The 25,298-nt window shown below is 30.0% G+C and overlaps 1 protein-coding gene across 6 annotated transcripts in view; it reads left to right on the forward strand.

Moving 5' to 3' along the window:
• ACC (acetyl-CoA carboxylase) overlaps window positions 1-25,298 on the forward strand; it is a 390,006-nt gene that overhangs the window by 82,729 nt on the left and 281,979 nt on the right. Inside the window, exon 1 of one of the 6 annotated variants that reach the window (XM_075363677.1) lies at window positions 1,814-2,086. The exons of 2 other annotated variants lie outside the window; for them this stretch is intronic. In XM_075363677.1, coding sequence (XP_075219792.1) covers window positions 2,041-2,086 — 46 coding nt within the window. In that variant the 5' untranslated portion in view covers window positions 1,814-2,040. Of the gene's footprint in view, window positions 1-1,813; window positions 2,087-17,041; window positions 17,195-25,298 lie in introns of those variants that run through there. 3 more of the 6 variants (XM_075363679.1, XM_075363675.1, XM_075363683.1) reach the window with 3 other exon arrangements.

Genomic DNA, 25,298 nt, shown 5'->3' on the forward strand with positions numbered 1-25,298 from the left:
TCAAGAAACACACTCGTTTTTCTAAAAACACTTCCGAACATCCACCGACTAGGATAAATCCGGCATAAATTATGCTTGTCCCTAGAGAAGCACAATTCATCGATTTCTTGCTTCGTGCATCTAGGCTTACCGATCCTGATCGGGTTAATAATTAAGGAGTGAGCAAAAACTTCCCGTAGGTACCCCTTCCAATCTGTGACCGCTTCCGTTTTCGTGCCGCGTTCATCGGCGCCGAATTTGATCGCGGGGTATTCATTACACCAACAATAAATAAATAATGCAATCTTATCGAACGGCAACTAATAGATCTCCAGTCGCGTTCCGTTCTATATTTTTTTCTATCGCATCGCCGACGATCGGACAGTTCATTTAAAGATATAAGAATTTGCTGGCCGTTAGGACACAGATTCTTATTTTTCGATGCAGAATTCCGCATCGTTGAAAGTACCGTACTGGATTCTCTTTCGAGTTAACTTTCTCGGTAAGTTCACAAAGGCATTGAACTTCTGCCGCATCTCTTACCACAACTAAACGGGAATACAGCAAAGTTATATATAATATTTATTATTATAAAATAAATTAATCAGGAACGATAAGAAACAATTGTATTTGATACAAAGGGTAGGATTTTAATATCCCCTATAACAAAAGGAATAAGAACGGAGATCGCCTAAGTACGATAAGATAAAACTAAAAGAATATAAAATAAATAGAAGTTGTGGGAATACTTCATAAAAATACCTAATTATTGTTTCTTTATCGTTTTAGAGATCTGCTTAAATCCGTTCTTTATGTAGCTGTTTACGAAAGATTTTTACAGTAGAAAAGGAGCTTGCTTGCATCATCGGTAATGAAGCAAGTGGGAACCGCTTAGTTGAAATTTAAGGTCCTAGTAACGTACGATTAGAAAATTAAATTTTGTATACACGTTGTATATAATTTATAGAATCATTATACGCAATACCTGTTCGCTTTAATTTTAAAAGAAATAATACAACCTTTATGTACGGCTACTTTTAATTTAAGTAACTCTTTCCTATCTGTATCATTAAACGCATAACAGCCGGTCTTACTAGTTATATATCAAAAAAGGTTATTCTTGTTTTAAACGTTCAAAAAACTTAACTCGATATCTGAAACGATGTAAATCAGATCGTTATTTCCTTAAAAATTACGTATTAACTAAAAGACTTCTATAGTTCATAGCAATTTTTTTTTTAAATTGACCTCTGCTTGCGGTTTACAAAGCCGTGCATTATTCTGTAATTTTTGCTTAATATCGCTTAATTTGTTATTCCGGTCAAGTATCAGCAGTATTATTATTTCTACTTTTAAGTATTACCGCTACGCAGTATTTTTGTGTATATAAAAATATGCGATTAATAAATCTGGAATCAATACGCTAACTGAATCCATCAATGAATTAAACATTTAATTGAAATGAAAAGATTTTTTTTTTGTTTCAAAAGGATGTACGGTGTGATGATGGATGCTAAATGAATTTTTGTCGACTAGTGCCGCTTTCGGTTTTTAATAATGCCGACCGGGTAGCAGTCAAGAGGGTCGACCTTTCTGTGCGATAACACATTTTCATTATCGCATATTTTGTATACGTACACAAATATTGTAATACTTTACGATCGTATTCTAAAATCATTATTTAGTTCTATTATTGACGTTTAGTTTCGTTATCTGCAGTAGAGTTAATACATTTTTATTTTAAAGAATAACCTAATTTTTTTTCGTATCCTTAATTAAAATAGTGTAAAATTCATTTTCTAAATTACAAAATGAGTTTTTAAATCGCTGATAAAGAAAAAAAATGAAATAGAATATTTTTTTAATGAAAGATATATTTAATAAAAAAACAAGAAAAAAGTGATAGCAATAATTATAACATTGCGCATAGAAACGGAGTTTATTCGAGAGAAAAATTATTCCAACAATATCAGAATAAATTATTGATTTAGCTGTATCTGGCGGATAGGCCTATAAAACACGTATAAATATATTTTTTAGGTTTACATACGTTTTATAAATATGGGAAAGAAAAAAAAGAAGACCGTTTTCAAAAAGTTTACACCAGGTATTTATATATTAATAATTTTACATGAAATTTGTCGTTTTATATTTTTTAAATCGTTTATTTTTATTTATTCACTAAACCAATATATAATGATTTTTTATCGTCTGTTTATTTAATTATAAATAAATGAGAATTTTATTATTAATTAAGGATTTATTTTACCTATTTTTTTATCTGAACTTATTTTTTATCTTTTTCATGTTTTACGTATCGGTATAATTTTTATGATGTAACATATTAATATTAGTAAATACGTACAGTGTATTTTACACTGTAAATATTCACCGCTCAGGTGGAGCGAGTCAGAACAATTTTTACACATACATTGTAAAATCCACCGGTCAGGTGGATTTTACACTGCAAACATCCGGTGAATGTTTGCAGTGTAAAATACACTAGACTACAAATTTACGGTGTGGTATACAAATGTATGGTATTTATCGTATTCTCAAATTCGTATTTCGATTAATGACTAAACATTTTACGCGTTCTCGAACAGTCAAAAAAAAAAAAAGGTAATGGAAATCGACTAAAATTTCCTGCAGTTTTGTATTAAATTCATGGAATTATAAATCCTATTCGAGCTAAGCACAAACTACATTAACATTTTACGTTTAAGTAATTATATTAAGAAAATAAAAGTGTTAAAAGTAAAATACTTTTAACAGTATAAATTGATTTATCGTTCTTCTATACAATAATGTAGTCGTGGTAAAAAATAGTCCATGTGATGTTTCTTTAAAATCCATTTCAAGGTTATCGTCGAAAAACTAAATCTGTAATTAATATACGATTAAATAATATTTTTTGCTATAAATATTACGGAAATGTATTAATTTTTCATATATTATACACTGTAAACATTTTCATACAGTTTTTTGAAAAGAGTAAATAAAAAAATGAGGTCCGTTTTTTTTTTTAGCTTCATCTGGGCTATTGACTTTTACACCTGCTAATCAGTTACTTGCTTATTTCCCCGAAACCGAATAATAAATGAAAATTATATTTTTAACTACTGCATCTTTCTCAAAAACAAAAAAAAATTGTTAGAAAAAATATAAATATTATTGGAATTTGCAATTTTACTAGCTCGGAAAAGGAAAATGTCGGGGGATTTTCAGTTTATTTTTTAATATCAATTTTAAACGACTACAAAATCCGAGAGATTAAAATAAAAAATTAAGTTTATATATTTGTTTATCCAAACCGCTCTGTGTAATATAATCGAAACGAATTTTCAAGTCTACTGATTAATTGATTTTTTAAAAATTCAACGCCTCTTTTTAAAACATATTGTAAATATATTTTGCATTGTGAAAAATAATTCGCGAAAGTATGACATCATTAATGATGTCATACTTTCGCGAATTATCATATATACATGATATGATATGATATGATATGATATGCTCAATACATGATCATAAGATTTTAATCTTATGATCATGTATTGAGCATGTATTTGTTTATGATATTAAAATTATGAACTATATTTAAAATAGCGATTGGTTCTCTATTTAAGTAGTTTTTGTTAGAATGTATTCGTTCGACGGGAATTACTTCTCAAAATGTTATGATGCAAAAAACAACATTTTGAGAAGTAATTCCCGAAGTAATTTTGAGAAGTATTCCCTCTGATCCTAAATAAATATATATATATATATATATATATATATATATATTTTAAAAAAAATAGATTTAAGGTAAATTCTCTTCTAGTATAACAACTTATAAAAGTAAACTGACAACATATAGTCGAATATCGAATATTAACTATATGCGTGAAATATTATTATTATTATACTGATGCAAAACGTAACAGCCATTCGATTTTCCTAGTAAAAAAAGGGTACTTTTCTTCACCGTTTTTTCCAGTATTAACCTTCAAACACTTTGGAAAATACAAAAGCGACTCAACCTTTAAACCCGATCCTCCGATTTTGTATACTGTATTTATTCGAGTAGCCCGCACTTTTTTTCTTGGATTGGAGAGAAAAAATAAGGGTGCGGGGCTTATTTGAAACATAGCCTTTAGCCAGGATAATTTATGTAAAGTAAACGTTTTCGTAGAAGTACCTAAATTCAATCACATAAATATAGTTACATTAGGCTTTCGTTTATATCAATACCGGATATCGCTTATACAAAATACATCCTTAATTATTAACATCCTGTTCATATTATCGATAGGAACGAAGTTACGGTATTTTTATAAAACTGATTCATTCTGTTTAGGCTGCATCCGGTTCTAATGACACTACAGTTACGGTATCGGTTGCCCATCGTCGTCTTGTCTTTTCGCCATACTTACTGTACTGTTTGTATATGTGGACGGTTATGTGCATTTTATGTGTTTAGATTATCTTGTAAAGTTTAATACGGTGATTTATTTTAATTACGGCATTAAAATGAGTACAAAAGGACAGCATCTACGATCTTTTACAGTAAATGAAAAACTGCACGTTATAGAAGAGGCTGTAAAATTGGAAATCGGGCGGCAGGAAGAAAATTTGACGTAGATAAAAGCTGCATTCTAGACTGGCGTAAGAAGAAACAACTTCTGGTGAAAGGCACTGGTAATAAAAGGGCTTTTCGTGGCTTAAAACCAAAATAAACAGACGTAGAAAAAAAATTGTATGACTTTGTTATGGAAAAAAGGAAATGCGGTTATGCTGTCACGACAGAAATGTGTCAATCATATGCTCGTGAAATCGCTAAATCATCGAGTAAAGTTAATTTTACAGCAAGCCGTGGATGGATAACAGGATTTTTTTTTTTCAGAAAATGATTTCTGAGTAAGACGATAGACAACCATTTCTCAATGACTTCCAGAAGCGTATGAACAAAAAATATTACACTTTCACAAATACATAATAAATCTTAGAAAAGATAAAGGCTGTTTGGCTTCACAAATAGGGAACGCTGATCAAACCCCCGTATATTTTGAAATGCCATTTAACAAAACCGTAAACAAAAAAGGTGAAAAAAGTGTTACGATTCGCACTGGTGATAATGAAAAACAAAGGTGTAGTGTTATGCTTTGCATTATTTTTGATGGATCAAAATTACCTCCGTACATTGTCTTTAAAAGAAAAACTCTTTCTCCCGTACAGATAAATGAAGTTATTATCAGAGAACATGAATCAGGTTGGATGGTCGAAACCTTAATTTTAGATCGGATCAGGTGTGTATAGCAAAAGCGATCAGGAGATTTACTTAATAAAAAAAATACCAGTATGCTAGTAATGGATAGTTATCGGGGGCATACGGCTGATAAAGTAAAAGACATTTTAAAAAAGGGTATGACAGGCCAAGTAATAATTCCAGGGGGATTGACATCTCTATTGCAACCACCAGATGTCTGCATTAATAAACCGTTCAAATCTGCATTAAAACAACTGTAAAGTAAATGGATGGCTGATGAAAATTTCTTTCTCACGCCTACAGGAAGAATCAAATGCCCAGATTTTAACCGGATTTGTGTTTAGATAAAAGATACTTGGGAAGGTATTTCCACGGAATTAGTAAGGAAAAGTTTTAAAAAATGCGGAATATCTAATGAACTTGATGGTAGTGAAGACGATGACCTTTGGCAGAGCGACGTGGAAACTACCGGTAACTCTTCTACAGACATTGATTAATTAAAGATAAAATCCCATATTAAAAAGTGTATTGAAATGATCCTTTTCAACATGATACTTTCTTTTCGTTTTACTAGCCTACTGATTCTGAACTTAACTAGTACTTACGGTAATTAATTATTAATGTAATATTAATATTGCAATTTAAATGAACGAATTAAATGCTTTACTTTCTGAATATTTTCGTATTTACGTATTTTTTTAATCATATCTGTTGCACTTTAAAATGCCTTTATATATTCGATTTTTTTTTCGAAAATCGAGGTGCGGGGCTTATTTGGGGGATACTCGAATAAATACGGTAATTAAAATTTTATAGATATTTATTGTAACTTTTTATCAACGGGACGATAAATACCATCGCGTTCTAGTTCTGATTATATATCCTTTCTTAACTAAGAATTACATATATTAGTGTCATTGTTACGTTAATAAATACTTTATTAACGAGTGTAAGACTGTAACGTGTAAAAATAGAATAATCGTGAAGTTTTTTATTAATGTATATTGTTTATAATTTATAATCCATCAAGCGAGCGATTTTTTTGATCGGCAGTTATTTCAGTTTTTCTGTATTACTGAAGGAACAAAGTTCAAATTCAGTTGAAGGAATCTTTAATTTTTATTCTGTAGATGATTAATCTATACGGATAAACTGAACCCTTTGCATGAGAGTTTTATAGAATTTATGTATTGAGTTTTGTGTAACTGACGTTTCTTTACGTATTTATTTCACCTTGTAAGTTCTTAGCTTGCGGGTCGGATTTATATTTAGGATTTTAGATAAAAAATGTAACTCTACAGCGGAGTTCGGTACCGCTGGAGTTCATTTTATGGTTATAATTTAGAATTTGTCGACCTGAAGCTTGGCAAGCGATACTGTAATTGAATGTACAGAATTTTATGAAGTGTAATCTAGAAATTAAAACGAACATGCTTGTTATTATTTGAACTCTATTAAAAGAAAAAAAATTCAGTCTAGAAGAATTTCTACATTAATATATACACGCGCGCGCACGAAAATCTAAATGTATGGATCATATAGAGCATCCAGTCAAAAGCTTCCGGCTCAACCGAAACAATGTTTTAATCTTTTTATTGACCGTTCTCAAGAAATTTCCATTTTAGATGATTTCAAAAACGTAAGCCATATCTAATCTACAGTTACAGATAGCGGTCGTGCCTAAATATCAAACTGATTTTAAAATATTACTGAAAATAGTAGTTTTTTTACCGTTTACAATACTTAACTTTTTTTTACAAAATACTAAACGTATCGTGTCATCGAATACCGCATGAAGTCGAACCATTTGCTCCTGACATGCACGTGATTTTTACTTGTTACTGTATAGCTATGATCACAAGTAAGCCGTTATCTGTTGTATTTGTGACCTAGTGTTAATCATTCATTGTTCATACTTCCTTTTCATTTATCCAGATACTAATTTAATAGACTTTGTTTTTTTTAATATATCCACTTTTATTATTTTTTTAATATTTTTTGTGTTACGGATATTAGAATTTAGTTACGATTTTAATGATCTTTTATTTTACATTCTATTTCTCTCTCTAATGGGTTTTCTCAGTTTGTCAAATAAAGGCTTAACACTAATATTAACCAATATAACCAGATCCGTATTACACCTTTTAACTCTTTTTCGGTACTGCGATATATATATAAAACAATATGTGAGTGATTCATAATTCACTCCCAGCAGAAAACTACTGAAGATAAATTGATGAAAATTTGTATACACGTTTTTCTTTACGGTGTAAGTACACAATAAGAAAGGATTTTTGAAATTCCAAGTTATAAAGGATTGAAATGGATTACCAATGAAATTAGCTGTATCTTCAATTTCTGAGTAACAATGACGTTATCTTGAGTTTCGGTGTGTCTAATCTTTATGTAAATATATAAAATCCGATTTCTAGAGTTTTGAAATTAGGTGTTTAAAGGATTAAAGTGGATTTTTAAATTTTTTTGGAACGGCTGTTTTTTTTTATTTATCAGTAAGAAATGAAGCTATCAATTTGATTTTTGATGTGTAATCTTAATGAGTATTTAAAAATCAATTTCTCCATTTTTTTTGTTGAAATTATTAGTTTAAGGGGTTAAGATTCAAAAGGATAAAAAAATAAATATAAAATAAATAAATTTAATGTTATTAAGTTTTATTATTTGTTGAATTTCTCTGTGACAAACGAAAATATGAGATTGATTTTTCGTGAGTGTAATTTTCACATGAATATCTAAAAAGCAATTTATACATTTTCTGAAATTTGACCGTGAAAAGGGTGAAGAAAGGTAAAAAAATATTGAACAATGATTGCAAATTTTCTTAATTTCCTAAATGAGATATTCAGCAGATTTGATCTTGAAAATATTTTAAAAATCATTTTCGGGTTTTCTTGAATTTCGATTTTTTAAGGGGTAAAACCCGTATATTTTAAGGGGGTGTACGGCGCGGCGGCTCAACCCAAATAGTTACTGTATGTGAATGCGACTGGCTGCACCTATTTCTGGTTACTTGACTAAAAAACATAAAGTAAAAAAATGACCTCGACGGGGATGCTAGTATATTATATAAAAAAAATTTATTTGGATCTTTCAAAATTCGAACTTTAAAGTATTCATAGGAGATTTTAGAATCAGTATAAAAAAACAAACAAAACAAATATATTTTTGTTTCCCTTCAAGATACAAAAATGTATGTTTTTAAAACTATTTATTTAATCTAAAAAATATATATATATATATATATATATATATAAAATATCTTATTCTCAGTACGTCTCAATTTTCTATAAAAATTAGTACATTGATTTTTACTTTAATTAGTAAGAGTTACAATCTAGGTTAACTTAGATACAGAAGTCGTTCCGCTTATAAAAAACTGATTTATAGTTCCTGTTTGTAATATTTATAGTAAAAAAGATTAGTATAACTCGAAGTTTGTAATAAAATTCAAAAATACCTATATGTTGTAGCACTTGTAGAAAAAAGTTATCTTGGTCCTCTGGCATGTATTAAATCGAACAGGATCAGTGTATTGAAGCAGCCGGACAGTGTTATTCCTTAAGTTGAAAATACCAAATTTTCATCGACGTATTGCTTAGACGCATGCCGAATAAAAGATAAAGATAAAAATTATTGAAATAAAGCTCATCATTTATTAAATTTCTATCCGTGTAATTTTTGTAATAAAAAAAATTGAAACCAGTAAATTTTGTGGATTAGATTTTTTCAATTTTTTTTTGTAAATTATCTGTAAACATGATACTATCCAGATTTATCTAGATTGTGATAGCTGTACTACCAGTACCTACTGACTTAAGTCATAAATATTAGTACAAAAAATTATCAGACGAGATACAGTAAAACGTCGATTATCCGAGTTGGCCTTTTCAGGGCTGAATCCAGATAATTTGAAAATTATAAAATATCATCATACGTATTGGTCTTATCATTCTAACGTTAAGTGGGTATAACGCTTAATAAAAAGACTAAAATATAAGAAAATAGATGTTTCAGTAAAATTAAAAATATACTCAGAACATTGGTACGGTGTAATAATAATATCACGTACAGTAATAGGTTACGAAAGTCCAATGAGTAGAAATTTACTTATAAAAGAATCAGAATCTACCAAAAATTATCTGAAGGAAATTAAAATTTATTATACTACTGTTTAATAAAAAAAAGCCATTTAAAAACTTATAAGAAAAAACTTACAAAAAACATATTGAATAGAAATCGAGTTAAGTTGCTGTGTCGTATAAGAAATAATTTCTTAAAAGTTATGAAAAATCGAAAAAATTACAGCATTGTAATAGAATAAAACTTAGTGACAGCCGGTAATCAAAATATACATTTAAAAACACTATTTCTTTAAAAAAATCTGTAATCTGTACTTGCTTTAAAGTAGATTTTCGTATACGAGTTACAATATCACGTAATCGTTCAAGCGAAGAATCTGTAAAATCGCATTCTTTCGTCACTCTAACAGGTTATAGCGATAGACAAACATTCATGAACTTCTTCGTATGATGGTCCTAGATACAAGTCATTAAATCGTAATTCATCTTTTTCTAATTAATGTGTTTCCATAACTTTCTGTAAGCTAATTTTATAATTAGTTTAATACAGATTTAAAGTACGCATATTTGGTGCCATACAAATTGGAAAAAGTCAATTAAATAATCCAGTAAAAACAAATATTGATAAAAATACATTTCCGATTAAAGCAGAGTTCTATTTGAACAGTGAACTATTTTAACAAGATTTGTTTCGCCATAAGTAGCCAGATAAACCAGCTCCTAACAAAACAGTATTAAAGTTAGTTGCAAAATTTAGAGAGACTGGTTCTGTTAATAACAAAGAACACAAATGATCTGCGTCAGTGTTAAATACAGATACAGTCACTGAAATCAAAGACCGATTACTCGCCTCGCCAAATAAATCGATCAGACGTTTGTCTGCTGAAATTAATTTGTCTAAATCAACTGTTCATCGGGCGACCAAACAATTACAATTACGACCTTATCGCATTCAAACGGTTCATCGACTTCTTGAGCCCGACAAAGAAAAACGGCTACAATATTGTCAATGGTTCCGTCGATTTCTGCGTGAGGGAATTAATGCTATGGATTCGTTATTTTTCACAGATGAAGCACGGTTTCATTTGGAGGGCTACGTAAACAGCAAAAACAGTAGAATTTGGAGCACTGAAAATCCCCACGTTTATCACGAAAAACAATTACACCCGCAGAAGTCGGGTGTGTGGTGCGCGATATCGCGGAAGAAAATAATCGGTCCTATTTTTTTCGAGTACACCATTAATGCAGAACGATATCAGGATATTTTATTTCTGTTCATCGCACTCTTGGAAGAGGAAGACAGACACTGCTGGCTACAACATGACGGTGCGACATCGCACTACGCAGGTTCAACTTCTGATTTCGTAGAGGAATTCTTTGGTAATCGCGTTATCGGTTACCAAAGTTAAGGCTTGTGGCCACCAAGATCTCCAGATTTGACTGCGGCGGATTTGTTTCTACGGGGTTACCTCAAAGAAAAAGCGTACAGCAACAAACCACGAACACTTGAACGATTTAAAGTCAATATTGAACAAGCTGTATTAAATATCCAGCCACAAACTGTGGAAAAAGTTGCAAGAAACGCTGTAAAAAGAATTGAAGCTTGTATTCAAGAAGATGGCGGCCACTTCCAACATTTACTCTAAATGTAAGGTAATGGATGGTAATAATAAAAATTACATTTACACATGCCTTTTTATCATTTCAATATCTACCAATATAAGGTTGGGTTGCGTTTTTTATGGGACACCCTATATTATTACGTAGCTACACTTTTCTGTCGAACGGCGATGGTAATCGATAAAATCTATTCGTAGATTTGGATTTCACTTACGTCATTTTATTGGTTCGTAAAATGTTTACGAAAATATAGATTTTTATAAAATGAAATCCAGTGAAAAATTAGGCAGTACTGTTAATGTTTACAAACAGGAACACGTGAATATTGAAATTGGTGAATCCAGTGCACGTAAAAAAAATGTAGGCTGCCTGAGTACCTTGGCAAACTTTTATATCTGCATCAATTGCTATTAGAAGATGTATTGAAAACTGTAGTTTATGCATGAATTCAGGAAGCCAATAAAATGTTACGAAATATTGTGACGTACTAGATTAAATATTACATTTGCGTTCCTGACAACCGGCGGTCGCGGTTGAGAAAATGCTCACCTGGAGTTAAATTTCCGTTTTTATTTCGATGTAAAATGAGTCACGACAACGTAACACGATTAATGAAATGATAGTAGAACTTGTTTCCCGGTTCGGATGAAATGTAGAAATAATGAATCCACGATGAACTAAATGGTATCAACCACTCTACAACCTAGACAAACCTTTGCATCTGCATGCGCATCCATTTATGTGAACCGATAACATTTAAAGGAAAAATTATTTCACAGTGACGATTGGCGATCGCGAAAAGCGGGAGTCGATTGAGATCTTTCGCCGAAATCATTATTTCCCGTATAAAAAAATTCATGAAATCAGTTTATTTTTTTATTTTCTAAGATAAAGATAGGTTGAACACAAAAAAAAAAATATTATTGGTATTTTCAATTAGGTATAGATTCACGATAGAAACTTTGTAGTGTCCGATTGCTCTGGAAAACCTTCAAATCTTCATGAAATTATAAAATGATAGATTAATCACATAAAATGTATAGGGAATGCTAGGCTGTTGTAAGATTAACCGATAAAATATGATTTAAAGAGAGTAATCTTGTTTATTTTGACACATTTGAATACTGCCCGTTTCAGTTGAACGACGGTGATGAATAATCGAGAAGATATTTCGTTTTAGATTTCGCACCGTAATCCTTTTTTCTGTAAAATATTAATGAAAATATTACTTTGAAACTAATGGGATACAAGAAATTACATAAATTTTCAGCATTTATTTACAATAACTTAAATATAAAGCAAAATGATAATAAACGAAATGGTGACCGCGTGATTGCTTATGCAGACCTTTGCATGTCATCAGTACGATTTTTAGAACTCTGCTATGATTCGCTTAGAATCTGTGATAAATGGGATATGATAAGATTCAATTCATGCGCTGAGACTATTATTTTGGTATCAAAAACGATAAATATGACAAATAATAAATAATTTTTTTCATGAATTAATTAATTAAACTGATACAAATGGAATTAATATGTTAGTTTAAAATATTAATTATTTGAAAAACCGTATTTTCAGTAAAATAATCGGTTTGACTGTATTATTAGACTTATATAAATTTTTATCTTTTAAAGAATAATTTTTTCCGTTTTTAATATTTTGTTGATGGATTTGCCTTTCGATTTCATTAATAGGAAGGGATTTTTGAGGGACAAGGCGGACCTGAATTATTTCTACGCTAACTTCTCTTTATTGGCCTCCGAAAGCGAGAACGTTTGAAGAAATAACCGGTAGAATTTTAATTACTCCATATTTTTCGTTACTTAAAAGAAAGATAACGGCAATCGAAAGGTTACCTTGGATGGTAACTGGTTCCAAACGTTTTTGACGTATTCGAGTCGATTCTAATTATCCTTCAATATAGAATGCGTTTGAAAAATAACATTTCAGTATCACAGTATTTTTTTATTTTTGTTATTAAACTTGACCAGGGATACCCGGGTGGATGTAATCACAAATTACATAGATATCACCGATCCTTTTATTAGTTCCCTTCAGCAGTTTACTTTTAAAAAAGTAACCGATCGTAAATTTCAATGTTAAAATTTTTTTAACCGAACTTCTTTAAGATGCTTTTAGTTTTCTATTTGTTTTTGAAAGTAAAACACGTTTGAAAACAAACAATTGAGTGGGCTACATGGCCTAGAATTTAAGGATAGAGAAACCATAGCGTTTTGCCTTGGTCCGTGAAGGTACAAAGTGATTTGGAAAATGACGATTTTAATATGACAGTGTTTCAAATTATCCATGTTATCCGGGAATCTTGACCTTTATGTAACTTAAATTTTCCTTCTTACCTTAAGAATGAGATCCTGAGTTTACTAAATGTATAATAGTCGCTTTTCCCTACAAACTTTATTATCTAAACAGAGTGTCCCGTAAGTTTCTATACGTAGGAAAAATAAACATATTTTTTATGAAGGCCATAGTGTATCAGGAAAAGATACAAAACATAAATCGTCTCAAGGAAAGCATCGCCGTCGCCGTTACAACCATAAACTCCAGCCGCTGTTTTTTCCTGGTACACCATGCTCTTCATATAAAAATGTTTATTCTTTCTATGTATGAAAACGTGTAGTATCACGAGTTCTTCAGCGGTCACGCATCAAAAAGTGACTTCAAAACAACGGTAATTATTAGAGCACATTATGTAAATAAAAATAGTTTTCATAAAAAAAATGATTATTTTCCTATGTATGTTTCTATATTTTCTATATAAATTATGGGATATCTGTAGAATATTATTAATTATATTAACTCAGTGGGGGATAAAAAAGATGAAATTATTGCTTTAACTCACGTGTGAAGTAGGAAGCTATTAAACAGAGAAGCAGTAAAGGAATTTTTCAAATCGCTTCCTAGTCCTTCCTCGCTGCGGATAAACTAATTTACTTCTTTGTAGACTTATTGTTAAAATACAATTTTTATTCGTTTGTTCGTTTATTTTTATTATTTTTTTTTTTTTTTTTACTTGCGTTTTTGAAAAAAATCAGACTTTTGTGAATAAAACCTCCAACATATCAAATTAATTTACCTTTTTTCTCATTTATGCAGTTATTAATTTTTTAATATGCTCATAGATATATACAGGTGTCCCACGCAAAGGCTTTTATGCCTTTGATCCGTTGTAGATATGTTATTTACCGACCGGTTTGCCTCCTGAAATTTCGCATGAACACCAAAAAATCATAAAGATATGCTATAAAATATCAGCTTGTTTTTATGCATACAAACTAAATAAAAAATTAAGTTTTTGATAATTTGCAAGTCATCTCTATTACTGATGATAATATTTTGTCTTTAGGCGTATGTCCAGCGGTATGGTGACAGTTTACAGGTATTTTAGGCGCGTTAAATTATGCTGTTCCAAATCTTACTATTCCATAAATAAATTCTTCTATTTTCCGTACATTAATACGGTACTTCGGCATATCGTAGAAATTCTTTATACCGTTTTCAAATTAATCGGTCGTTGAGCTGGACGGAGTATTGGACTTTGGGACCGGCGATCACCAGATGATCGTGACTTTTTTGTATGGAGTTATCTGAAGAAGCGTCTGAATTTACATTAATAAGAGCTTTAAGAGGATGTCTGAAGAAGCATTTCTTTTAATTACCAGGGAATTTGTCTTTCCGTTTGAAAAAGTATCAAGCCGCAAAAAAAAATAAAAAGTATCAAAGGCGGCGAAAATGATAAATTTCACGGTTCATAGCTTACTTTTAGTCTGGAAACGGGTGAGTAGCAAGATTATAGATTACAGATGACTAATCGCATACGATTTAGTGACCGGTTTATTTTCAACTTCCAATCATAGGTTGGTTTGTAAAGCCCATCGTTTATAATTGAGGATACGCGTTGTGCTACCGGCTCAAAAAATAAGCTCTCATATTTTTTTATTTTTAAACTTCTGTGGATCCCGAGTCAAAAATATTAAGTGTAGTTTAAAAAAGTAAAGTACGTATGTATGTAGGCTTTATAATTCAAATAAAGGTTTAAACTTATTATGACTTTTACGAGTAATCTAATTTTTAATGGTTTTTTATAACCTATATTGAGAGAATTTTTGGTTTAAATTTTTTAAAAACCGAATGAAGGATGGGGAGATACTGAAAAGGGGTTACATCTTAAAGGGGTTTGATTAGTATGAAAATTTTACTCAGTAAATATCGGATTACAAAGGTGTCCCAAACGAAGCCGAAATTTTAATTTTTTTATTTGATAATATTTTTGTTTTATTAAAAAGTAGTGACATGGCGGTTATGTTGATACAAAACATCTGACAAATGAGCGCCCCGACCTTGGCTGCACATGTTCACTTTTTTGACAAAATTTTCCAAAACACGTTTAGGTAATTGCTGGGAAAAGTCGACAGTTTTATTCAGATGAAACCATGTTCTAGGATAGTTGAATTTAATTTAGTCACATTAGACGCACTTAAAATACTACACAAAACAAGTCTCATAAGACTAAGAGAACGCATGACGACGCCGGACGGGATTCTTCAGCCGAATGGAGGTATGAATCTGACTCGCAGGCAAGAACTAATAGAAACTAGACCGCAGCACTAGCCGGCTCAGCTAGGAACGGAACAACGACGGTAATTTTTTCTTACAATAACTGCACGGTTTCACCGTCAGTGTAACATGTTGCACCGTCTTGTTGAAACCACATATCTTCCACACACATATCATTAATTTTAGGCATAAAAAGTTAGAAATCAGCTCACGATATGTCGGTAACGGCATCTCCATTTTCATGTTTGAAGAAGTAAGCTCCAATCGAATCTCCAGTCGAAAGTCCGCACCAAAACGTGACCTGTCCAGGATGTATAGGAAGTTTTTCAATCTACTTTGGATTTTCTGATCCCCAAATTCGAAAATTTTGTTTATCGGTTAAGCCGAAGAAGAAAATTTGGCTCGTCACTAAAGATGATTTTTTCAAAGACTTGTTATATTGTTATTTTTACAATTTCTACGAGTTGTTCAACTATGTACTTTTCCATAATTTATCCTCAGTTTTTACTGATAACAGATTATAACAATATCCTCTGGTTTTACCGCGAAAAATGGCGCCAAATTTAAAATATCGGTTCATTTTGGGAGACCCTTCATATCTTCTTAAAAAATTGTTTACTGTTTTATCTTATACACTTGAACAATTTAAAATTATTTTTTCCTCTAAATGCGGTGATATAATGGGAGAACAGTTTTCTCCGCCTTATCCCTCAGGGGTAAGAGTTCCTTACATAAAAAAATATAAATGCTATAGATTTCTCGAAATTTTTATTGTTTTAACCGATCGATTTTAAAAGTTTTAATATTCTATTATGGAAGGAATATTTTTCAGCATTACTAATAAGGGAGTAGGGAAAATCTTTTTACTTAAATAAGCCCAAAATATTATAATTTTATGTGTTTTAAATGAAATTGTATTGTACCACATGTCAATATAATTTAGTATCGGGTTGAATTTGTGCATTTTTAAAAAAAATTACTCTTTACACTTCTCCTTTAAAATAAATCTTATATATATATATATTTTTTTTTTTTTTAAATATTTTTTTTTAATAAGAATGAAACATAAATGAGATTCTAGGATAAAAAATAATAAATTTCCAACTTCATTACTTTAAAAGGAGTTTGAATTTTAAGTGTTGTGGAAGTACAGCATAAGGGATTCAGGTTAACCACATACAGTGCAGCCGGATTAAATTTTGTCATATCTAAATATTTATTTATAACTAAAATAAGTAACCCACAAACCTAATAACTATTGAAAAACGTTTTTGATATATAGAATAACGAGTAACGTACGTTGCGAATTCTTAATTACGTTCCGACCTTTAAATAGTCTACATACTAAAAGGAATCTATTTTTGTATTATCTAATTTTTTTTAAATTTTTTTTGTTAAAGTATTCATCCACTTATTAAAATCTGTTTGCATGATCTTAACTGAACACGCTCTTGCAACTGTCGTAGGTCACGGCCATAAAGATAACCTGCGATAATGTGTGCGTCAATGCCAATAGTTCATTAACAGAAAATTGATGATGATAATGAAAGTTTGACAATATTGTTACCATTTTCATGTGGTTCTTTGATGTGGCATCTCTTGTGTACGTTCGTTAACATACTGCTTACTGTGATTTGTCTTGGATACAACGCCATCAAGTGGTTAGTAGGTATACAGATAATATAAACTAATATTTGTTATTTACTTTTTGTTTTATAAATAAATCTATTTATGAAGTAATTTTGGAATTATTCGCTTAAAATATTGCTGTTAATTTTCATTAATACGATTATTATTATTGTTATTATTACTTCTGGAATAGTTTAATGATTAATATCGTTTTCACGATTATTTATTTGTTTAAAAATTTATTTAATATGATTTATCACATAAACATAATATCAAATGATAAAATACTGATAAATTTCTTACACATTCAACATTTATTTACGTTTTTTATGAATGATGCCCTAGGAATAATTGTTTATACTCGTATATTTAGTAATACTATATTTCATGTCAGTAATTTAATGATAAAATACTTTTATACTATACCAGTCGCATTACATCTTTATCTGTTAGTTTGTTGAAGATTAAAGACTCGTTTTGTAGTAAGGGAGAATCTTATTTTATTCCTAGTTTTTTTTTCTTGATTTACGCGATTTAATTTATTTTATTTTTTTTTAAATAAACTCAAGATAAATAAAGAAAAGTAGACGTTTTACTACTTTTTATGTTATTCGACTGAAACCGATGTAAAACGCGCAAAAAATCCATAATCTATATTTTATTAACTGCTTAATATTTTATTGTTATCCTCGACTAATTTAGTTTTTAAACCGGCGGTTTTTTCATTTATCACGTATTTTTCAAAGGCTATTTCAGTCAGGAATGGTTGTTTTAAAAATTAAAAAACCTGGTTAATTCGTTAGTATAATCCGGATAAACAGATTTGTACGGTGGTATTTAAAAAATAACCGTTAGCGAATAACTCTTGCTATTATTTACTATTTAAAAATTAAAAACGTTTTTAAATTAATTGCGACGTTACCACTGCGGAGAGAAATATATACATAATAGGTAGCTAGTACCTACTAAAAGGCGCGTCGTAGTTATTAAGCGGTTTTTAAAGAATTTTAAGTGTGTAAATAAAAAGTAAATTAACAGTTACGCTTCTATTATAGGAGTATTTAACGTGATGTTTAGAAATACTAGATTGATGTTTGGCAACCCGCCTGGTTGGTCTAGTGGTAAACGCGTCTTCGCAAATCAGCTGATTTTGAAGTCGAGAATTCCAACATTCAAATCCTAGTAAAGGCAGTTACTTTTATGCAGATTTGAATACTAGATCGTGGATACCGGTGTTCTTTGGTGGTTGGGTTTCAATTAACCATACATCTAAGAAATGATCGACTTGAGACTGTACAAGACTTCACTTCACTTACACTCATACATATCATCCTCTGAAGTAATACCTGACGGTGATTCCCAGAGGCTAACCAGGAAAAAAAAGATTGATGTTTGGCATTTGGTTCTCGGCTTTATATCTTTATATTCTTGCGTTGATACAAGTAAAAAGTTAATTCATTCTCAGAAGAAATAATTTTTTGCCATATCTCATTTCTTTTATTACGAAAGCTAGTTAAATTATTGATGAGAATTCTAGTCACATAAAGATTATATATATATATATATATATATATATATATATATATATATGATGGGCGAAAGACATTTTAAAAATAAAAAAAACCTCGGGCAGTTTAATTAATAAACTTTGGAAATTTTAATAAAATATGCTGTGAACGTTGAACGAGTCGTTTGCGATTCACAGAACCGTGTAATAAATGAAATCGTCTGTTCGCGACAGAATAAGCACGAGTAAACACGCTTATCTGTGCCAGGTAAGGAAGAACTAAGGTACTGTAACAGACAGATTGATGTTGGGACCTGGCCGATGATATATCATGGAGTGGGGTATGCGGACTTCTCCGTTCGACAAAATATCTCGGTAACTTACCTTTATCGGCTCGATATAGAAATACGTTTTATAAATTGTCGATAAGATTACATTTTCTTCTTATATTATTTTAAAGAATTCTTATATAAATATACACTTTCTTTCAAAATATTTTTTTTTCATTTTATTAAATTATCGTTATCGAAATATGCATCGATTACAAAATCGAGAGCGAAAAAATTACATAATTTTTTTACATTCGTATTTCCGCGCGTTGATTAAAAAAAACTCGTTAAAATTAAAATTTTGAAGTAAATACTTTACCCCGATTAAAAATAAAGAATTACGAGTCATTTTTAATTTGGGCGATCGTAATATTTTTTCTAAAAATTTGATAGACAGATGTATTTTCTGTTACATGTTTTAAAGGAGTTTTTGTTTTTGTTTTATGTAAAGTAAAAAATGAAATATTTAGTTATATATTTGAATGAACAAATACAATAAAAATATTACATTCTTTCAAATCAAAATCTGAACGGATTTCTTTTTAACTTAACAGAGAAGCATCACCGACTTTAAAGTTAAAAATAATAGTATGACGGTAATTTAAAAGCGTGTTACAAATGATAACCTGAAAGCGTTTTACGTTAATTTAAATAATCTAAATCTTAAGTTAGTTATATCAAAATAAATTTGATTCGGTTTATCTATCGTGTTAATTAATAATTAATATTTTTTTTAATATTTTAATCCTGTTATTTAATTTTACTTACAACTAAAATTTAGTAGAGACAATTAAATAATTATGAAAACTTGTAGAAAAAGTGTCCAGAAAAATATTTTTAATCTAATGAATATTTTAGTTTATTTTGTAAATGTAAATAAAGTTAACTGCGTGAAAAATCTCTCATGTTTTATACTATTAATTAGCATATATATATATATTACTTTCTGTGTCATTTATTGCCATAAACGTTGATAAGGATTTGATTAAGATACTGCAATATTATTGACAAATATTGTTTTGTACGTATGTGTGGGAAATATTATTGATCTTCGTATTAAAGAACTGTTTATCTCTTACTCTGTTATACATATCACTATAATATCAAACTATTTTTAACATTTAATCATAAACATTTCGTATAAGTATTTATAAATGTTATTTTAATCATTTTAAGGAATTTTTTGATTTGTTATTTTAGCATACCGATTAATTTACAACTGCGGTTTGTTATAAGTCGTCGAGTTAAGTATTATTTTACTTGCTTTCCTATTTACGTGAGTACGGTGTTTTTACGCGCGCATGGTTTTTTACGTTAAACAAAATACAGTGATAATGTTATGCGTTATAAAATTATGTAAATAGACGTGTTAAATAACAAGTGATTCGTCGTATTAAAAGTCTTCTTTTAAAGAAAAAATAATGTAGAAAAATAATTTGTGAAAATTATAACTCGGCAATTGTTTCTTATGGAAATATCTTTTAGTGAATTGTGTTTTTATGAACTTAATAGTGTTTTTTTTATTATTTGGAAACATTATTCATCGTAACTAAAAGAAAAGGTTTAAGTAATAAATTTATTTTAATTAAATGTATTCATATTTTTTTTCACGTATTTAACGTCAAAAGGTTTTCATTGTACTAATTTATCAAATTAAATCGATAGAATATGTAGGTTTTTTTTAAACGTTTGTCTTGTTTAATATTATTCATTTGTTATAAATATTTAAATTTTTACTTCATTACTGTCATGAATTTAACAATACAAATTTTGCATTAAATAAAAACGTTACATAAATTTAAAATAATTAATTTTTAAAATAGTCCGTTTTCCATTCACCGCGTATTTTTGTTGAGGCGCATACGGGCTAAGCGTATAAGAGAGATTTATTTTAATTTTTTCGTTGTTGAAGCGCACAAATTATTTTTTTATTATTTACATTTTCTTACTTTCTTTTTCATCTTTAATTATTTTTCATTATTGTTGCGAGGTGTTTTATTTATAAAGACTTAAAGTAAATAATGAACTCGCTGTTAAATATGATTTAAGGATTTTTGTTAATATCTAAAAAAATATATTTTCTTAATTCCACACCGTTTATAAACCAATAGGTGTGCGGGGAAGACTTTATTATTATTCTTCCGAATCGGATACTGCACGAGAGATCCGTTATTTTTATTCCTCGAACGAGCAAAGTAAGTAGATTCAACCTTTGTTTCAAAGTTATGATATACATGTGCGTCTCGCGCGGTCTATACAGTAGTAAAGCTGTGAGTGCGCGTGCATGATGATTTGGCTCTTTTACGCTTGGTAACTGATAGTGATGGTTTGTTTTAACTACAGCCAATGCGTTTGAGAATCTTACGTTCTCCTTCCGACAAAATCTAGCGTTGAACAATGAAAAAATACTGGATTGTGTGTTTTTTGTTTATTTTACTGATCTAAGTCAAATTCTGTTTTATCGTCGGTTTTTTTGTCAGACTTTTATAATTTTTTTTCAAATTCACTAAAAACATTGGGGTGAGTTTTTAGGGTACATTCATCAAAATACTTTCTTTTGTTTGTGCATAGTTTTGAAAAATTAAACAACCTACGAAAAAGTATTTTACAGATTTATTATCAAAATTAGCTTTAAGTCTATAAAACTCAAAATTGAACTAAAATTATTCTCAAGAAATTTATTACAAAGTAACGCAAACTTTTATTGTCAACTAGCTCTAATCTTAAGAGAAAAATAAGCAGACGTTAGTTTACAATTCGGGATTTAAACTCCATTTATTCTAATCCGTAATTTTTTTTAAATTTATCATCAATCAGTCAAGCATGGAAAACATTTTTTTTTCCGAGAGGGTGGAAAGGTTTTAGATATTAAAAAATTATTTCCTAGAAATATTTAAAAAAGTTATTTTATTTCTCTTTTCGTTTGCGAATGTTCAACCAAAACTAATTTCATCAAATATTTTGTTAAATACAAACTAAGCATATAGATTACAAAAATACAGATTTTTCTCAAAATAAGAGGGGGCATAGTAAGGTCCCGTTTCAAATATCAAGATATATTCCGTACAAAAGCGCTCAAAATTTTATATCATTAATATTTCTTGTTTGAATCCTCATTTAAAATCCCGAAAATTTTACAAAAAATTCTCATCATGCAGTAACTGAATTCATGCTAAAAACTTTTATATGTACATCCAATTTTCCAAATATCTAGGAAATTAAAATTTGGCTGTATTAAAATGAGATATGTATAAGAAAAGTAGGCAAACATTTTTCAATTACTCCTGGGGGGGAGTTAAATAAAAAAAAAGGTGCTGCTAAAGCTGAAAGAGATTCAAACGTTGCAGGGAGTTCAGCATCAATACCCAGTGTACATCAATCGCCACATAAAAATTTCATGTACTCGTTCCGGCGTACCACCAGACATTTAGCAGAATATTTGTCAACACAAATATAATTCCTACAGAATTAAGTAATTTTTTCATTCTTGCACTCGGGAACTTCAAAATATCGATAAATTGGAAAACAAAAATTAGTACCCCATATTTTAATCCGTTACTATACTTTCCATATCGACAAAAATTCCAAACTGTAACAACTTGGAAATAAAAAAAATGACTAAATGAAATAATTCTTAAATTTTTGTGTACGTATAATTGAATAAAATCTACAGAGTAAATTAACAATTTAAAAAAGAGTTATTTGGAAAATTTTAAATACATGTTGAACGAGGATCAAGCAAATTCAGATTTATGTAATTAGAGTTATTTAAAACAATCAAAAGAGTAATTTTCTTGTGTGAAAGGAAGTTATTTAATTTTAAATAAACAGGTTAAAAATTTTCTAGGTAATTACGTATGAACATAATTTTCCTATGAACATGTTTTTGAAGTAGGAAGTAAAATGTCTTTCTTTCTGTCGTTAGTGAGTTTCCGATGTTTCCCTCCTTTTCTATTGGCGCTTTGTTTCAGGCTTTACAATTTCTGTAAAGAAAAGGTATATTCTTATAGAAAATTACATCTCTGGTTTCTGGTTTTTCCAACGTAAAGTAACTCTCACAACCTTAAAAAATGTTTTTGCTAGTTTTATTATTGAAAAATAAAACTGCACTACATGACATTAGGGTTCACATACCAATTTTCAGTTTTTAGAAACAATGTCGAGTAGGTGCTGCCCGTCCCGGTGTATGTGTTCCTCGAATCCATCATGAAGATTTTGCATGGCGGTTTGCATCACCTCTGTAGAAATATCGCGAATTTCTTCTTGAATTATGGTTTTCAACGACGCGATTGTTGTTGGTCGAGTGCTGTACACGTTATTCTTAAGATGACTCCACAAAAGAAGTCGCATACCAATAAGTCCGGTGATCTTGGGGTCAAGAAGTTTCACAAATCTGTGAGATTACGTGGTCACCAAAGGGCTGTCATTGATGTTGTAGCAGTATGGTCACATTTTACTGAAACCACGGCTTATCCATCTCGAGGAAGTTTTCGAGTTGTTCTTTTACAAAAGTTTCTCAAGCATTGAAATATATTGAGCTAATCTTATATAGTCGTTGCGTTACCTTTCACATCTTCAAAAAATTACTGCCTCATCACGCCAGGTGATGATTACGGCACACCAAACGGTAACTTTGGTTGGGCTATATAAAGGCCGTTCGTGTAACTCCAAGAAGGTTATGAGGGGACCCCAATATCGGCAATTTTGTTTGTTGCGCTTAGTCCGATAATCACAAGTTTTGAATGAAACCGAGGTAATCTTTGATCTTTAACATAATTTTTTTTTCAGAATTGCTGTTGCACCAGATGGTTCGTGGTTTTGATTGCTACACAATTTTTACTTTTTATAGATAAAATTGTAAGTCTTGGTAGAGTATTCGTTGAACCGTTGTTCAGCTGAGACACAAAACCGATGCGTATTTACGAGCATAACGTCGAGGACTTCTTGTGAACGAAACCCGAACAACTTCAATATTCTTTGGGGTTCGCTGAGTTTGTGGAGCCCCTAACGGTTTTTTCTTTAAAACTGAACCCTTGTCTTTAAAATTCTCAATCCATATTTTGACCGCATGACAAGATGGAACACGATCATGAAGTCTTAAATTGTAGTGACGTAGAAATCCCCTGCAAGCAGCACTCACAAACTATCACCGTTTTTGTAATTCACCTTTACGGCAAACACGCTTGTGAACCGATCCACTGGTCCATTGTTATTAAATGGCAAGAATTGTACCTGCCTCAACAGCACAGTTATGAAGTGCTGCCGCCTTTTCACGGCTGCGTTTCAAAATTTTTTCGTTTTCTGGTCCGTCTGGTATAAATATATAAAAAAAGATTTTTTAAATAAGAAACAGTTATAAAAATTAAAAATAACACACTTTTATTACGAAAACTGATTTATCTCCAAATTTAACCAGTTGTTTATTATTATCTGGCATTCATAATGTCAAATTGTTTACAGGTATATTAATTGTCATAAATTTAGGAAAAATCTTTTCCCTCCTGCATTTATTAAAAAATGAATATCTTCTAAAATGAAAAAAAAATACGAAACTCAGATAACAAAAAATGAAAATATAAAAAATTAATTAATACTTTTATAAAAAAAACAATCAATAAAAATAATTAATTTTATTAATACAATGATAGTAAAACCATTTTTTTAATTTGTTTAAAAATGTCTTACAATGGCAGTAGTGTATGAATATTTAGATTAGTGTAATAAAAGTTTCCTTTTATTTTGGAAAAATGTTACCTCCTTTATTTGTTTTAATATGTTCGAACGGCCTTTAATTTACTATAAACAGCAAGGAGAGAAAAGCAAGGTCTTCTCGCAACTAACGTTTAATTCTACATAACGAAAAATTAGTTCTGCTATTAATACTGTGAAATCTACTCAGTATTACTCGTAATTGGAAATAAAACAGTACAAATGAATCTGAATTAAACGTTTTAATAATTAAGATGATAAAAATTAATTTCAAAGAATGTCTACGTTCTCAAAAATTGAATAATTTATTTCAGACGTAATATTATTGTTTTTTACATCCGTAATAAAGTTTGAACTACCCGAGACGTAAAATAATCTTAGTTTTACTTTTCTAGCATCATAGCTCAAAAACTATGCTGCTAGAAGGAAAGTATGGCAATCAGTCAAAAAATTTGGTACGAGTCATTTTTTAATTTATCGGCGTTTCATGACCCAGGAACCCCAAAAAACAAAAAAAAGTGAGGGGTAATGTTCATACGTACATATCTACGTGTGTTGGCGTGTTTGAAGTTTAATAATTTTTGATTGGATAAACCGAT

The sequence above is a fragment of the Lycorma delicatula genome, chromosome 4, assembly GCF_047948215.1.
Source record: "Lycorma delicatula isolate Av1 chromosome 4, ASM4794821v1, whole genome shotgun sequence".
Taxonomy (NCBI): domain Eukaryota; kingdom Metazoa; phylum Arthropoda; class Insecta; order Hemiptera; family Fulgoridae; genus Lycorma; species Lycorma delicatula.